The 19230-nt window shown below is 34.5% G+C and overlaps 1 protein-coding gene across 19 annotated transcripts in view; it reads right to left on the bottom strand.

Moving 5' to 3' along the window:
• Positions 1 to 19230, bottom strand: part of RIMS2 (regulating synaptic membrane exocytosis 2) — a 753630-nt gene that overhangs the window by 389500 nt on the left and 344900 nt on the right. For all 19 annotated transcript variants that reach the window (XM_062188147.1, XM_062188136.1, XM_062188128.1 and 16 more), the window contains one exon: positions 6114 to 7039. In XM_062188147.1, coding sequence (XP_062044131.1) covers positions 6114 to 7039 — 926 coding nt within the window. The remainder of the gene's footprint in view (positions 1 to 6113; positions 7040 to 19230) is intronic.

Raw genomic sequence — 19230 nt, forward strand, 5'->3', positions numbered from 1 at the left:
TTAAAAAGTGTGTGGTGCTACTTTGAAGAATCTAATGATTGAATCAAACATTTCACAATGTATAGTTTGGGTGATTGCCAGACATGAGTTCTTCCATTTGCTAGCCCTATGTCTACTTGCATATTTACAGTGAAACAAAAAGGTCTGCAACAACAAAGTGAAGTTAATCAGGTTTGGCCCCAGAACACAAAAGAAACCAAAAATCTTTATCCCAAACTTTATGGCTTAAAATTAGATATATTTTGGGCAATTGTGTAAATGGCTGACAACAAGACTATGTAATTAACGTGAAAAATGTTTAATTATGACAGGCAAATATATCTAATAAGGAAAAGTACAGCATCTACAATTTATCAACTAGCCACTGACTATCATTTCCCCACCATTCTCACGATCTACAGGAGAAAAGGAAGGTAGAAAACAGTAGCATCAAATAAGCCATAAAAGTATAATTTCAGGCAGCAGTTTAGACTGCTTTTTAAACAATCCATTGTAAGAAACATATATTTAATATTGCAAAGCTATGAAGACACACATTTTAAAAAAAAACATATTTTACAGAATAAATACCCTCACTCTGTGCATTTCCCTCTGATATTTTCTGCCCTGTAGTCCATTCTTTAAAAATAAAATTCTGGCTTTGACCCAGATGATTTTGAAGGCAAGGAGGGAATAACAAGTGGACAGCTCAAGGATGAGGAGTGGTTGTTACAGATAGGGAATTTTTCCCTCTAAGGAGTGTTTGGCAATGTCTGGATATTTTTGGCTGTCAGATGCAGGTGGCACCTAGTTGGTAGAGGCCATCGATGCTGCTAAACTTCTTACAAGCACAATTTAGTCTCACAAAACAAACAATAACTCAGGTGCTGAGACTGAGATATCTGCTCTAGATTATTCAGTAAGGAAATCATAAAGAAAATTACAAAGCCAATAGTACTTTTTAAGGTTATGAAAAATTATATTTGAAACTTCAAGAAGGATGTTCAATATTTAAATTCAGAGACTATGACATCAGCAATCTAACATATTTACCCACTCAAAGGAAGAGAAGAGGAAAAGAGAGGAGAGGAGAGAGGGGAGGTGAGAAGAGGAGAGAGGAGGGGAGAGGAGGGAAGAGATGTCAGACTGTACTTTCTTAATCCAAAACAAAGTATGGGGAATTAATCAATTTAGCATTATGAAAAGCATATTTATCACACTAAGTTAAAAGATAAATGTTACAAAACATACAGAGAACACAAAATCAGTGGATATAACCAATGCCTCACTCACTGCTCTCAAGTCCTATAGTACCTAATATACAACTGCCTTAAATTCCTACTTATTTTAGACTTCAATTTTCTTGAAGGCAGACATAATACATCATTCATCCGTATATTCTCCCCTGAATCCAATCCCAACACCTTGCAAATAATAGGCACTGGGAAAGTATATGACAAAAAAACAAGTAAATAAGTTACTAGTATTTAGGAAAACATCGGACTACATCTCAACATTTCATTTCAACAATTTAAAAAACATATTACTCTTAGCCTGAAAATATGAGCCTAGCTCAGTGAAGGGTAGATCCTGGAAGAGGTGAAATGAAGATAAATTGCCACAATTATACTTTCATTCAAAAGTCTTCAGAATTGTCCTGTAGAAGACTTCAATACCTCATTATAATTAAATAAGTAATCGAAATTTATTTGAATACTTCCTACTTCACAAGTATTTATATATATATACATACATATATATATATATGTATATGTAGTCCTACTTGACCCATGCAATTATCAAATAATAAAAATAATATAATTCCTAATTTACAGTTTTGGTGAGGAAACAGACCTAGCATGGCTAAAAAGAGAGGAAAAGGTCACACAGGTAGTGAATGACAATCAGAATTTGATCTCTTTGACTCCAAAAACAATATTCTTTCCATTAACTCTCCCTGTTACCATTTCACAAATAATGACCCAGACACTTGTGGATTTAATTATCAGTTTCATTTACCACTGTGGTGAGTGAAATGACATCTAATACAAATTTGGTTTAAATTCTGTATATTTAGAATGAAATCCATCCAAAGTAACAAATGAATAAAAGAAGAATCAAATTCGCCAAATAAATAAATAAATAAAAAAGATAAGAAAAACAGAACAGCCAAAGATACAGAAAAGAAAGCTATTTAAAAAGAAGAGTGACTTACAAACTTGCTGTGGATTTTCACTGGAATTTTAATATTTATTTATTTATTTATTTATTTGACAGGCAGAGTGGACAGTCAGAGAGAGAGACAGAGAGAAAGGTCTTCCTTTTTTCCATTGGTTCACCCTCCAGTGGCCACTGCGGCCAGCGCACCGTGCTGATCCGAAGCCAGGAGCCAGGTGCTTCTGGTCTCCTATGTGGGGGTGCAGGGCCCAAGCACTTGGACAATTCTCCACTGCCCTCCCGGGCCACAGCAGAGAGCTGGACTGGAAGAGGAGTGACCGGGACAGAATCCAGCACCCCAACCAGGACTGCAACCCGGGGTGCCGGCGCCGCAGGCAGAGGATTAGCCTATCCTCTATTGAGCCACGGCGCAGGCTGGAATTTTAATATTTAAAGAATAAGAAAGCTTATGCTTTGTAGTTGAAGCTGATATAGTAGGGCCTAAAAATAATTCTTCAATGATAAAGTTGCCTGGCAATATCTATATATATAGTGTTGGTTAACATTTTAAAATTAGATTACCGGATTCTAATTTTCCTTGCACATTTTTCAAGACTGTATATAAAATCAAAATGAACTGAGTAAAGAAAAATATCTGAGATGTAAAATAGTCTGGAATTATTTATCCAAGGGATAATAAAAATAAGAAAATTATTATCTTTTAAAAGATGTCTGTATGTATTATCTTATAAAAGATGTTTATATGTATCCATATAAATGTGTCTAAATGCCACAAGTGATGGTAAATCACCAAGGATGGCTATCAATTACAATGCTAGATATCATTAAAAAAAAAACTTATTCCCAAATCACACACTTTTTAAATAAGCAATCAAAAGTGTCAGTCTAATGATAAACAGTCAAAATACAAGACAATTCATTCTCTACTCCATAAGGTCCCATTCTCTCAACAGCTTCAATTTCGCCTCTCTGAATTCATTTTATTTTTATTGAAAAAAATTCAGATTTCTTGCTCCAAATCTGAATTAAAGTATAATTATCTATTAGAAATGGTTATTAGCAGAATTTGTCCTCTGTGAAACAAATTGTTAGTTAGATGAGAAAGAGAATTACCTCCAAGAGTGTCTACCAGGAGTTCAATTTAGAGGAGAACACAGCTATAAATGTAGTTTCCCTTATGTTTTAGAAGTGTTTTAATTTTGCTAAATAGCATCATATAGGATTGTAATGACCTCGTGCACAGCTGTAAGTGAATACTTCAAAATCCTAAAACAAAGTATGAGTTCTTAGACATATTACATACAAAAAGCTTTCAAGTATTTTATTAATGCCTTTCTGGTTTTTTACATTCTTATGTGGTAATATGAAGGTATTGCATTGGCAAAAAATAAAAGTAGTACCTATTTTGATTTAAACCAAATCACTAAAGGTTTAAAAACTCTATTTTTCCTACATTTTAGATGAGTATTCTCACAGTTATGGAAAATGGCTGAACTAAAGATTTTTAAATATACTTAAGGAGGTTTGAGGAAAATAAAATTCATATATACATATATGTTCTAAGTGAAAATTAAGATCTACATTTCTCTTTGTAGTTATAATAAGCATAATTTAATTAGAATTTATCATTTGAATGCAATGAGTTGAAATAAGTCCCTAACTTTATATTTCCAACTGCATATGTATTCTCCTCAAACTCATTTATTAAATAATTTTTCTCCTCCCTCTTGTACTATTGTGCTTTCTATGTTTTTATCATTAATTTTAATATACTAATTTAAAATTCCACCAATGTATGCCAAATTTTCTATCAGTATTACACTTTGAGTGATTAATATCTGGTCAGCTCTCCCTTACTACTCTTAGCTATTCTTACTAGTGTTTCTCTTTCCAAGTTAACTTTAGAAATAAGATACTCCAAAGGTTCAGCTTGAATTATGACTAGAACATTATTAATTAACCCCAAGAAATTATCTCTAAAGAGCATGTATCTTTATAATGTTCTCTACTGGAAACATGAAATTTCTACTCAATTTTCTTTTAAGTTATTTGGTAAAATTTTGTACTTTTCACGTAGGGCCTCTCATTTCCTGTTTGCTATTTGTAAACAACATTTTCTAGTTTTAGCTCAGAACAGGAATTGCTTATTTATGCATGTATGTATATACATATGAATTTAAGAGCCAGAGATACATAGAGAGACAGACAAGAGACTGAGAGCAATCTTCCACTGGTTCACTTCCAAAATGTCCACAACATTTGGGGTTGGACCAGTGAAAATCAGGAGCCCAGATCTCAATCTGAGTCTTCCACATAGGTAGCAGGAACCTAAGTATTTAAGTTATCACTTACGTCCTGGTGGGGTGCACATTACTTGGAAGTTGCAAACAGAAGCAGAGCCAGAACTCTAATCCAACCACGCCAATATGGGATACAGAAGTCCCAGGTAGCATCTTAACCACTGCATCCAATACCTACCTGTGTTAATTTATAATTATGAATCATTTTGGTATAGTATAAAATTATTCTATATTCATTTCCTATTTAGTTACCTTCCTGAATCCCTTACTGATTCCTATTGGTTTTTACAAACAAGAAATGAATAACTGATAAAAAAAAATTGGAGTGTGGGTGACAGTAGGATGTTAGCACAAGGGATCCATTTTAGAGAATCACCAATCTAGTGTATTTTGTTACACAACAAAATACATTCCAAAAAGATTAAATATTATTGGTTAAAAACAATAAAAATGAGAAAATATATAGAAACATTTTAAAATAATTTGGAGATGCAAAGAGTTTTGAAGGATGAAATTAGAAAAAAAAAAATCACCAGATACAAAGTCTAGTTATACTCAATACACTATTTTCAAATAATAAAAGGAAAATAATAAACATCAAAATGGGAAATATATTTGGAACAAGTAACAGTTAAATATAGTTAAATCCTAACTATATAAAAAGCTCTTATATATCAATGAGAATAATCATTTAATAGCTAATAGAAAAAAAGGCAGAAGGAATAAAAGGAATGAATAAGTAGTTCTTAGGAATCAAACAACATCAAACATAAATCACTTACTGCACAATAAAATTAAAATTAAAATGATGAAAAGCCAGCTCTTGCAAACATTTAGTACATTGAGACTGATGGGTCAAATATACCTGACAGGAGTAGGAAACATTAAAACCTTTCTGGAAAGCAATTCGATAATCTGAAGTAAAGCTTAAAAGAATTCAAAGTATAAATAAATAAATATATATATATATGTATATATAGGAAATGTAGGCAAAATTATTTATAATCATTATAAATTTATATTAACAATTGAAAGCAATTGCAATGTCTATAATAAAGAAATAGTACATTCTTATGATAGAATATTAGTGCAGACATTTAAAACACATTTTTAAAAAATTTTTAAAATGCTTATGAAATGTTATCAAATATAAAATGAGGATACATAAATTGCAAAAAGTATTCTACCAATTTTATAAATCTGTAAACCATACCTATATATACAGGGTAAAAGGAAGAAAACACAATAAAAGGTTAACAATGGTTATATCTGGGGGAAAGGAACATGGAAACTTATATTTCATTTTTCACACTTTTAGGAATTTTTTAGATGGTCTTTAGTGAACATATTGCTACTTTTATTAAAATTTACAAAAAATAAATGTTATTTTTAAAACTACAGCTAATAGATTTCTTTAAAAACTCACCATCAAGTGATGCAAGAAATTTTCAGAAACACAGAAAAACTTTTTAATTAATATATTTTGTTATATATGGACAACATAACTGTTCATAATCTAAAATTCTGTTCACATAATCATTGCCATTAAAGGGCTTTTAAAAAGAAAGTTAGTAATATCTATTAAAGACTTGCTCAGAAATAAACCTTACAAAAATCTCCTCTAAATACAGTAAAATCTATAATCAGAGAGCTTACCTTTTTCACTTACACTCTCACTTTCAATCTCAACATCATCACAACTTGTATATTCAGGCGTGGAAGCCAATTCCTCCTCTGAACTGCTTAAGGAAACCTGCCGCATTTTACCTCCTTTCTTTGATTTATGAGGCTTTGGTGGTGGAGGTCTCACTGACTCTGACTGGTCAGAACTGAGAGAATCATTCCTTAACATGGTTTCCATTTTTTCCCGTTTTGTTTTCCTGACAGCAGAGCTGGGATCTAAGTGGTGTTGCTTCCTTAGTGAGTCAGTACGCCTCATGTCTGACCTATCCATGGGTATTGGACTCCTCCGGGGGGTGGGTGGACTGTGGTTTGTGGTCCTTTGTGGATATGAACTTGGTCCCTGAGCCTCTCGAGTTCTTTCCGTTGAATAAGATCTCTGACTTTCCATAGCAGCTCTACGTTCAGATATAGATCTTTGCCTTGATGGTCGATCCATCCTTAGCATAGAAATCCTGGAATCTTCCAGTTCAGCATTTGCCAGAGAAACATCACTATGCCTTCTCTCATGCCGTGCTCGGGACACTTCAGCATGGATACGCATTTGCTCTTCGTAGGGTTGTGGCTTAACTGGATAACGAGCCAAATTTGGATCACTTCGGTAGCGTGCCTGGTACTCCTCCTCTCTCCTTTGTCGTTCATATTCATCTCTACTCTCCACATCTTCATCATCTACAATATATTCTTTGGAATGCCTGTGACTTCTCCTGTTGGGGTCCCTATAATTTATATGGTCAGATTCTTCATAAAACTGAGGTTCCCGTTGAGATCGCCTATCAGCATAATCTGATGGAGACCTAGGCATTGCGCTATCCTCAGTAGCATACTGTGAATATTCCTCTCTTTCTTCCCTTTGGTCGTATCTTCTATTCTGATCTCTGGACACTGATGGACTTCTTTTCCTAAGTAACCAAAGGGAAATAATGATGAGAAAAGCAATATTTAAATAATTTTGCATTTTGTTGATTTGTTGACATTTTTGAGAGACATGACAAAAGTTTTAGTAGTATTCATTTTATTCAGTTCAAATAGGTAATTTTTTCAAGTTTATTTATGTTCATTTACTTGGAAGGTAGAGAGAGAGAGAGGAGAGACAGAGAGAACATCCATCAGCTGGTTCACTCCCAAAGGTCCACAACAGCCAGGGTTGCACCAGACCAAAGTCAGGAACCCAGAATTCCACCCAGGTCACTTCCACAGGTGACAGGAACCCAAGAGACATCATGTGTTGCTCCAGGACACACATTAGCAGGAAGTTGGATCAGAACAGGAATGCCAGGACTCCACCCAGAAAGCATATATGGGATGTGGGTGTTCCAAGCAGTTGGCTTAACTTGCGGTACCACTATGACAGCCTATCAAATAGGTAATTTAAAAGATACTCCAGTTGTGCTTATTAAAAGCTTAAAATACTATCAGTTGGATATAATTATGCTCCAAATTTAGATAAAATCAGCAACATGTTCTGCTTCTGTAAAAATAGCCTTTGTTCCACTTCCCTTGCTTTGCTTAGCCACACTTAAGCTATCCTTCAACTGTTATTCAGTAACTTGAAAAAACACCTCCTTCCATTCTTTCTATTCCTGACATCTCAATATGAAACTTTCTTAAAAATGTAATGAAACTAAACTAGACTTGAATCTAGAGATAAATACTTTCTAAGTGCCAGCTCCTAAAAATAATGCTGTCTTCATCATCTATCTAGATCATTCTTGGTATTCATTCATCAAATGTTTATCTTATCATTATGCCTACAATTCTTTTTCATTGGTCTAAATTTATCAGCAATTTAAATAATTAGTAAAAATAATTATTTATTTAATTATCTATCACAAAAAACCTAGAGATCAGAAAGACCTGCTATTTATATTGCATGAAACATACATAACACTTCGTCAACAAAACATTTATGTTGCTTTTTTCTCTGGCAGGAACTCAGATAATGTCAACTACTAGCCATGGGAAGCAATAGGATTAGAATCCTGAGGAGGAAAAATCTAGAATAACTGTTATGGGGTTTTGCCAGAACATAAATAGGAAATAATGAAAAGAGTGGAGCCAGTTGAAGTTAAAGATGACCAATATTTGCCAGTGCAGTAGTAAATTTTTTGGACAGCATCTTTTTGGCCCAAAAGCAAGAGCACAGAAATGACAGAGTGGAATAGCACAATCCAGCCAAATCATCACTCTTCGCTAATGTTTCCCCCAAGTTGATACAGGCCTTTTCCCTCAGATCCAGAATACAATCTAGCAATATATCCACTAGGATTCACTAATAAAACATCTCACTATAAGTTTTCCAGGTAAGAACGGTTTTAATACACAACTCTGAAGCAACACGACTGCTGAAGGTACCAGAAGAATGAAGGCCAGGGAAGTTAATGCTGCTAGTCTTAGCCTGGAGAACTAACGACAAGAATTTTCACAACAGATGTCAGGAAACTGCTATGAATCTCAGGAGCTTGCCCAAGACTTTCGTGTCTGCCCATATACCTGCCAACAACAAATACATGATAATAATAACTTCCATATCTCTTCTACGTTTCAAATTTCTCAAAAGTGCAAAGCTAGGTAAACTCTAACCTGAAGTTTCATAGTAAATGTTTTACTATTAACCAAGTGGATTTGATTTTTTTAGTATTTATATTTATATATAATGCATTTATAACTTCATTACAAATATTTTGGGTGAAAATTGTCACATAGAACCACAGACTCTTACAATTCAAATTTACAGTCAAAATGGGGAACTCAAATATGGTAACAACCTATACAATATCATGTGTGTGTGAGAGATGTATCCTTTATTTTACTTTTGTCATTATTTTTATACATATGACTAAAGGGGAGAAATACTTCTCATGTAGTAGTAATATATTATGAAAAGAACACTAGAAGTAAGACATTTGAATTTCTTAATACTAGTTTTGCTGTTAATCAGGTATTTGAATGTATATAGTCATTTAATCTTTGGCAGTCTGCCTTTTTAAAATAAAAGGTAGGTAATATACATTAACACATATATTATTTTGACAAACTGGGTAAGAACAATCTATAACATAGAATAGAAACCTAGAAATAAGAAGCTAAATGAGGGGCCAGAGCTGTGGTGTAGCGGGCTAAGCCCCTACCTGCAGCACCGGCATCCCATATGGGTGCCGGTTTGTGTATTGCCTCCTCCTCTTCTGATCCAGCTCCCTGCTATGGCTGGGGAAAGAAGTGGAAGATGGCCCAAGTGCTTGGGTCCCTGCACCCACGTGGGAGACCTGTAAGAAGCTCATGGCTTTGGGCTTCGAATCGGCTCAGCTCCAGCTATCGTGTACATTTGGGAAGTGAACCAATGGACAGAAGACCTCTCTTTCTGTCTCTCCCTCTCTCTGTAACTCTACCTCTCAAATAAATACAATCTTAAAAGAAAAAAGAAAAAAAACCTAGATGATTATAAAGCCTTTTTTCATCTGTTAAGGACTGGCACCACGTATTTTTACATCAATTTCATCAAGTTAATATGACTAAATGAAAGCTGAAAATAGTAAGAACTTTCAGTAACATTTAACATCACATAAGGTATTACAGTATAGAAGTATGAGAACAAAAACAAACACTTTATTCCAACCCTGAGGAATTAGTACGAACCTTTTAAAGTAAAAAGAATATAAAGTGAACACAGTGAGTCTTACATATATATTATTAATAAATAAGAATATTTATGTCTTATTATAGAATTAAAGGATATTAATAATTAGTCCCTAGCAAGCCATCTAAGTGCTTTTTAAAAATAATACCCTATGAAAATTGAATTCATCATTAAATCCAGTAATCACTTTGTTCTAGAGATTATGAAATTTGCCTGAAGCCTGTGAATCATACAGTAGATGCTGATTCGTACTGGATTTAAGTAAAAATAGAACAGTGGTTATATGCTGAAATTGGGATGACTATTATCACAGTTACTTAAAATGGATGTAGGTTTTTAAAAATACATTTCAAAGTACAGGACATTTTGCTATATTACAGCTATGCTGGAAGTAAGTCAAGATTTCATTCTGAGAATATTCTTGCCAAACAGTGAAGAATCTGTCACTAATTCCAAAGTATTAAAATATTCTATCAAATCAATTTTTTTAAATATTTATTTATTTATAAGTCAGAGTTACACAGAGAAAGGAGAGAGAGAGAGAGAAAGTCTTCCATACTCTGGTTCACTCCCCACTTAGCTGCAACAGCAGGAGCTGTGCCGATCTGAAGCAGAAGCCAGGAGGTTCTTCCGGGTCTCTCACATGGTGCAGGGACCCAAGGACTTGGGCCATCTTCCACTGCTTTCCCAGGCCATAGCAGAAAGTTGGATTGAAAGTAGAGCAGCTGGGACTCAACCGGCACCCACACGGGATGCCAGCACTGCAGGTGGTGGCTTTACCCACTAACCCACAGCCCGGCCCCTCAAATCAATTTTTTTTAAAGATTTTATTTATTTATTTGAAAGATAGAGTTACAGAGAGGCAGAGGCAGAGAGACAGAGAGAGAGAGAGAGAGGGAGAGGGAGAGATACAGAGAGGGAAGCAGGGAGAGAGAGAGGGGTCTTCCATCCATTGGTTCACTCCCCAAATGGCCTCAACAGCTTGGAGCTATGCTGATCTGGAGCCAGGAGCCAGGAGCTTCCTCCAGGTTTCCTATATGGCTGCAGGGATCCAAGGACTTGGGCCAACTTCTACTGATTTCCCAGGCCACAGCATAGAGCTGGATTGGAAGTGAGGCAGCCAGGACTTGAAGTGATGCTCATATGGGATGTCAGCCCTGCAGGCGGCAGCTTTACCAGTATGTCACAGAGCCAGTCCCTCAAATCAATTTTTATAAACTATATCATTAGTTATTTCAAACCTGCTCTCCTTTAAATTTTAAAACTTCTATATTGCTTAGATTACGTGTTCTTTTCAGAAATTTAAGAAAATCCATAAAATTTTAAGTATATATCTCTAATCTGTATCATTGCTACTGGTCTTTATACGCAAGTCTTAGCATTTTATTTATTATCAGGCAAAGAACACTTAGTAAGTTATAGAAGATAATAATCATTTGTATATTCTCTAAAAATCACAATGCATTTAATCTATAAATTATAATTCAAAGGAATTAATTCAAATAAATATCTAGGCAGGTTTAAAAATTATGCCCTTCCTTAGAATAAAATGTATTTGTGACATTATGTAACACTTTTTTACTCCTATGCATCCTATTAATCAGTATTTCTGTTAAATTATTAATATATTTTTATGTTCATTTTTTATTTATCTAATCTCTGTTCATCTTACTTTTTATTGAAACCTAGTTTGCTATAATAATATTTATAGATATTTGTAGTGGTCTTAGCTATAACTATTTAAATTCATATTTTAAACATTCTGAACCTACCTTAATAAGTAGCATTTCTATCTACTATTCATGTATTTTGTCATTTAACTAGCTATTCAACGTATTTCAAAATATTCTAGCCAAGTAACACACTGGATGCTTGATTGTAAATGTTATTCAACCAGGCATCATAGTGTGAGCAAGAAACACTACCAGTTAGAGTATTTAAAAATCTAATAGTCATATTGACTGATGGAAAATTTATAATATTAACTCTTTCCTAATTAAAGTACTTTCCTAATTTCCCAAAGTCAGTTTTGTAATATCCATATGTATATATATATGTATATATGCGCATGGATGCATATATGTATATTATACACACTGTATATTAAGTCATTATGCTTTTATAATAATTTCCATTTTAATATTTATAACCTTTAGCATGTTAGGTGGCTTGTTTCTACATAACCCATAATACTGACATTATATAATGTGAAATAATCATCCAGCCTCTGAAAATACAATACAGTTAACATTTGAAAATATTTATAATGACAGTGAAATAGTACATGGAAAGTTTAGATTTACTGTTCACATATTTTTAACTCTTAAGACAAATGCAGTTTTAAAGAATCATATGATACAGAGTATGAAAAACAGACTATTAAGCTCTGTAAATTCAAATTATATATCATTACAATTAAGCATGACCTATATGAAAATCTCCTACTCACAATATTTATTAGTAGAGATCATTAAAAATCAGCATTTTACAAACCAAGGAATAAAAATGAAAATTGAATAATCAATAATCTGAAAAAGTACCCCACATATTTAAAAGCTTTGTAAGGCACTGATATTGCTAAATAAAATAATACTTCATTAATACAGTTACATAATTCTAACTATATAACGTCACATTATAATAAAATTCCAAAACTCAAAGCTGTTAAGACACATTACAAAAAAGATATAACAGACATATTCAATCCTATAAAATATAATATAGGCTCCACTCTCCATTCTCCATTCCTACAAAAAGCTTTTAACAAATCAATTTACATTTATCAAAAGCCAACACTTTTACTTACAACAATAAATATTTAACATATTTTTGTTTTACCTTTTGTTCAACCATGCACATCTGTCAAGCAGGAAGCATCATGTTGACGAAAATGCATCAACATTGTGCCAGGCAGTGCTTTCGTTTAATCCTTCTAACCCTAGCAAAATCATAGGAGCCATCCGTAATCAGATGATTTGAAAGTCTCTACTTGGCTTATAATCATTTTACTCCAAAACTAATTGCTACAGAGTTACATATAAACAGCACCCATTCCAGGATGCATTCATAAACTCTAGTGGTGATGGGCCACTTAACAGAAAGGTTATTGTTTAATGCTGTTACTATGTGGCTGTATATAGCCTCAGGTCAAGCAAGAATGTACCCTTGCAAGGAGGATTACGGTACTTAGCTGATTAGTGCCTCACAATACTGAACACCAAATGCAACCTACATCCAGGCATTTCTGGGCACTATACTTAAAACTGCAGAGTTAGAAACTTATAAACTACATTCCTCTATATGAATTCTGGTATTTCTAAATAACAGCTCAGCTTTTACTATAAAATGTACAGTGAAAATACAAGATAGTGATGGTTTAACAAGCCTGTAACTTTATTTCAATTACTCAATAACAAGTTTCTTAATCTTTACTAAAATGATAATGTTTCCCCAAAGGTGCAGGGAATAGCAGTTTCTGTAGATATTAAATTAAAAATAATATGGTCCATAATTCATGATCACAGTAATATTAACTAATAATAAAATTAAACCACTTAGACCCACAGTTCCTATCAAAATGAAAAAAATCTATTTTTCTCATGGCATATTTTCAGTCTTCCAAGCTGGTAAGTTCAAAAAACTTCAGAAACCTAACAGTTGATGCTCTAGTAGCAAATGCTATTCTTCTCTACTTTTCTTTCATTCACTTTTGCCATAGTGAGTTTCCTTGGAGGTGTCCTAATGCACACTCTGCTGACAACACAGTCCTCTACCATTCATTTCATTTCATCCACCCAGACTTTGATTTGTGTCTTCTCTAATAGCACTATTGTTTCCCTTCACTCTCTCCTGATCTTTTTAGTTTCTAGGTCTCCAATTTCCTTCACTCTACTCCTCCAGAGTTTGAATTCTCCTTTAAAGACTTTTTTTTTTTCCATCTTAACTTTCATATATTTTGTTTTGTTTATTTCCTTTTATGCACTTTGTATGCATTCAAATTTATGAAGGCCCAATTCAGAGCTCAAAAAGTTTTAATGAGAATAAATGTAATTTTAGTACACTGACTCAGCGTAAAATAAGATTCCATGAATCAGATGCCATTAGAATTACTTTTTCTTTTATTCATAATAACATCTTCAACTTACATTTGTGAGGATAAGGCCTCAAATAATTATGTCTCAAGAAAACTGTGTGTAACTGATGCTTCCCTACAGTAACCTATGGTTCCTCCCACCCTCCACCGTCCTTCCTAAAATTGCCATACCAAACATAGACACAAAGACTGGAAGCCATTCTGTAATAGAAGATAACCTAAACCTGCAGTGATTTTGTTTCTCTGCTTTAAGGAGCTCCACCTGAATCTGTGGCAGCCATAGAAACAATCCTCAATAAAGAAAGATTCACTTGAGAATAATTTCAAAAAGTACAATGAACAAGGCAGGAAAATTATTAAAAGGAAAAATATATGTAATTTTAACCAACAAGTACCTTCCATATCATCAGTGAAAACCTCTGTCACCTTTATATTCTTTTAGTATGGAAGGTTTTTTTTTTTTTTTAATTGAATGCAATAGCTGGCTTAATATTTTTCTACTTGCTCCAAGGAGACAACTTACAGGTTTTTGGTTATGACTTAAAGCCAAGGTTTCAGAGCAGGAATCTTTTATAGGAGTCTCTTCCTATAAAAGCAAACAAACACATTTAAAAAAAATAAAAGTGTATGTGTGTATAAATATATAGAGATGGGTAGATAGATAGATAGATGCTGCATATCTGTAAGCCAAATATGTATAATCAGCTTTCTTCTTGAATATGTACGGACACTGAAAAAGAATCATACAGTGTTTTAAAATGTGAGAAATATAAATAAGTGAATTTAAGTAGAAGCAGCAATCTATCTCAGTGAATGGCTATTCTTTCCTTCCAGTAGCTCATCCCATATTGAGGAAGTCATGTTGTATCTACTGTCAAATAGTCATGACATTTGTCATCACCTCCACTGGTACAAACCTGGTAGACAGCATCATTTCTCATGTGAATTACTTCAAAAGCTTCCTAACCTGTCTGCCTATTTCTACCCTATACCTTCACGACATGGTCTCAACACAGATGCAAGAATGAAAAGTCAGATTGTGTCACTGATTTGTTGGGGCATTACAGTAATGCCCCACTTTGTTTAGGCTGAACAAGAAAGTCCTTACAAGGCCTGTGGGATCTGGCACCCCCACCCCTATTCACTCAGATCCAGCCATACTGGATTCCCTGCATGCTCTCAACTTAGGACCATTACTAGCTCTGCCAGGAATACCGTTCCTCCAAACAGCAGCAGAGACATGGTCAAGTGTGCTAGTTAGTAGAAACCTTCTTTAAGTCTTCCCTAAAATCTCATTCAAATCCTGAATGTTCTCTTCCATGCATCAAGTTCCTCTTTCACTCAACTGTATTCTTAATCCCAACTCCTTTTTAATATGCTTTATGTTTATATCTTTTTCATAACACATGCCACTTTTTAATATTTTTTATTTGACCACATTTACTGCCTGTTTCCACATGCTAAAATATAAATTCTACAGGCAGAGATTATCATTTTGGTCACTTTACTCAGTGTCCGGTACATAGCAGTTACTCAAGTAACTAAAGATACACAAAGCACACTGAGGCCATGCTGCGGGATAGTAGCCTAAGCCTCCACCTGCAGTGCCAGCATCCTGTATGAATATCAGTTTGTGTCCTGGCTGCTCCTCTTCCAATCCAGCTCTCTGCTTATGGCCTGGAAAAGCAGCAGAAGATGGCCCAAGTGCTTGGGCCCTTGCACCCACATGGGAGACACAGAAAAAGCTCCTGGCTTCGAATCAGCCCTGCACCAGCCATCGTGGCCATTTGGGGAGTGAACCAGTCAGTGGATGGAAGACCTCTCCTCTCCTCCCTCCCTCCCTCCCTCCCTCCCTCCCTCCCTCTCCCCCCCCTCAGTAACTCTGTCAAATAAATAAAATCTTTTTTTAAAAAAGTAACATTCATTTACCTCATTGCATAGCTCATCTACAATACAAACTTAGTAGTAGTATAGCATTAGCCAAACCTCATACTACTTGTTTCTCCTATTTGTATTTTACCTTCAAAAATACTCATAAATTACTACTCTCAAGTGAAGCAGCAAAAGATGTACTTCCAATGTAAAGTCTCAGTAATAACAACCCCTTCATTCTCCCAACTAATGAATGATTTTTGTGCTCTTCCTTGTTTTATAAGAGTAATTTCAGAATTCAAGTGAATTTTTCAGAGGTAGAGAAACTGCATTGCTTGAGATAGGGAAAGGTGAGGAATTAAAGGAAAGTTGGTTTCTTGATAACAGAACAGGTCTTTAAAAAACTGATTTTCAGGCCCAGCATTGTGGCATAGCTGGTAATGCTGCTGTGTGCAATGCCAGCATCCCATTTCGGCACTGGTTGTGTCCCAGCTGCCCTACTTTCTTTTTTTTTTTTTATCCATTTTTTTTTATTTAATGAATATAAATTTCCAAAGTACAGCTTATGGATTACAATGGCTTCCCCCCCCCCCCCCATAACTTCCTTCCCACCTGCAACCCTCGCCTTTCCCGCTCGCTCTCCCCTTCCATTCACATCAAGATTCATTTTCAATTCTCTTTATATACAGAAAATCAGTTTAGTATATATAAAGATTTCAACAATTTGCCCTCACATAGCAACACAAAGTGAAAAAATACTGTTGGAGTACTAGTTATAGCATTAAATAACAGTGTACAGCACATTAATGACAGAGATCCTACATGATATTTTTTTTAAAAAATTGATTTTCTATGTGATTTCCAATTTAACACCAAGTTTTTTTTTTTTTTCATTTTCAATTATCTTTATATACAGAAGAGCGATTCAGTATATACTAAGTAAAGATTTCATCAGTTTGCACCCACACGTAGACACAAAGTGTAAAAATACTGTTTCACTTTCTATTCAGTTCCCTGCTAATGGTCTGGGAAAAGTAGCAAAAGATGGCCCAAGAGCTTGGGGCACTGCCACCATGTGGGAGACTGGGATGAGACTCCTGTCTCCTGGCTTCAGCCTGGCTCAGCCCTGGCCATTTCAGCTGCTTTGGGAATAAACCAGAGGATGGAAGATCTCTCTCTCTCTCCCTCTCTCTCTGTAACTGTGACTTTCAAATAAATAAATAAAATGAAAACTGAAACCTGATTTTTAGCCAACCACTAATCTCCATGAGAACACAATTAAGTCAAATTCTTTTAGAATATAAAACAAGCTTGCTAAACAAGATTTTTCTTGGAAAAAAAATTCATAATAACCAAATCATACAGAACTATTTGGAACAACTACCCAGATAAAATCGAAACAAAAATAAAATATTTAAGTGTGGGGACTTTCATAGTAACAGTATTTGTGGTAACAATGTTTCTTACATAACTCCTGTATTTTTATGTTCCAATAAATACGCACATAACATGTTATGACAAACCTGAAAGAATGAACACAAATTACTTCTACACGATCTGGTTATTCAGGTCTGACTATGCGTTTATCTTTCGTTAACAGAATGTTTTGACACAGAGAAAAAAGCATCTAACAGCTGCACATCAGCATGTATGTGAGTTGCTCCTTAGCTACCCATAACAATATTATATTGCTTCAAATTTTGCAAATCAACCCCACTGTTTGTATATCCAGTGCATTCTCTGGAAGACAAATATTCTTTGGTTCTTGAAGACCAATAAGATACTATAAGGTAGACTCCATGAGATAATCTGCAAACATGGCTGACCATAATTTAAAATTATATTTGGGATATCACTGTTTTTATTTCATTCACAGTCTCAGAAAGTTGGCCCATAATCCATATAGCCGCACTACAGAAGCAATAAAACATGGAAATTTTAAAGAAGGTTTTCTGAGGAGGTGAATTAGTTCTGCACCCCATGGAATAAAATTATAAAATATCTCTTTAACATTCTCTTTCCTTGAAGTAAATCTCAGTTCAGTAAAGCTCTTTCAGCCTCTAATGAGCTTCTTCACCCACACTTCTTCACAAACCTCCTCTTCTAGTGACACATGGGAGCCAGCAAAAACAAACAAACAAAGTATAATGCTTGCTGGATGCATGCCCTGAATAAGAATGAGGGACAACGTGATCAAATACACTGGGAAGTTGGGCTTTGTGAAAGAAGGCTGTTAAGTTTCAACAGGCATTTAGGTATGATTTGGTACTATTTAAGACATGGTATTCTTTATAAAAAAAGTAAGGATAGCTAAGATCCCTCTCTTAGGATCCCATGAAGATAGTTGAATCCCCAGAATGAACAATGGAGTTAGGGTTTTCTTTTTGATATGAATATGTTTTTAACATAAATTCCTCCAGATAAATTATGTTTTTATACTAAATTTTATTTAACAATTTAAATAAATGACAGATAACATAACATTGTGAAATTATTTGCTTGAGCTTTCATTTATATTTATTCTCTAATATTGTGTTAAGTGGTAAGCTAAAAACAGAATTTGGGGGTTAAAGTATTCTGAATGAAGACAAGAGGAAATGCATTATGGAAACAATGGTAATGATTATCAGCTGTTGGCTCTCTGGCATCTATTTAACTTCCTTCTTGGAAGGAAAAGGAAGGTATTTTCCAAAGGAAGGAATTGTATCGGCCTCACCTACTGCAGGGGCATGCCATGATTATTAGCAGAACTACTGTGCAGGTTACCTTATCTCTTCAGAACGACTAACACAAGACTTTAACTGTCCAATCTGATTCTTAAGGATAACTGCCTAATGCTACTGATAAACAGATTTCCCATTTCATGTAACTCTCGGAGATACTAGAAGTCAATTTAGAGGCTTGAGTTGGGGGATCCTTCCCCAGATAAAGCCAAATGTACTCAGTTTCAATTGAAATTGGGTCTCTGAATTGAAATAGATCAATCCTTGCCTGAATCAGCTTTATTACCTTTGGAGTTTCCAATTAGGTGAATAAATTCTCTATGTTTTAGGCTGATTTCAGAAGGTTTTCTCTTACTTTCAACTAAAATCTTCCTTGATACAGACTCTGAAGTCTGTGTACTTTCTCACCAGCTGTCATGACAGTTATGAACTCTGGGTTTTATGGAAATTTCTTTTCCCTTTGTGAGCAGTAAGCAGTCTGGGACCTTATATGAGATGCCATAGTCACAATGTTTCTTGAAAGTCTTTTCAGTTTTACGGCTTTAAAAAAAAACTTGTCATTTAATGAGATCAAAATATTTTGAGATTAAATATCACAAGATCAGATGCTTAATATTAAATTTCATGATAATTATGACAGCCTTGTTCTAATTAAAGCTAGAAAAATATACAATGAATCAGTCAATATGTCTCAAGCAACAGCAACAAGTTGCTTTTTTATCCAAGGAATTCACATCAAACTACCCTTTATCCAACTACTAACCTAAT

Source organism: Lepus europaeus, chromosome 4 (genome assembly GCF_033115175.1).
Source record: "Lepus europaeus isolate LE1 chromosome 4, mLepTim1.pri, whole genome shotgun sequence".
In the NCBI taxonomy this organism is placed as follows: domain Eukaryota; kingdom Metazoa; phylum Chordata; class Mammalia; order Lagomorpha; family Leporidae; genus Lepus; species Lepus europaeus.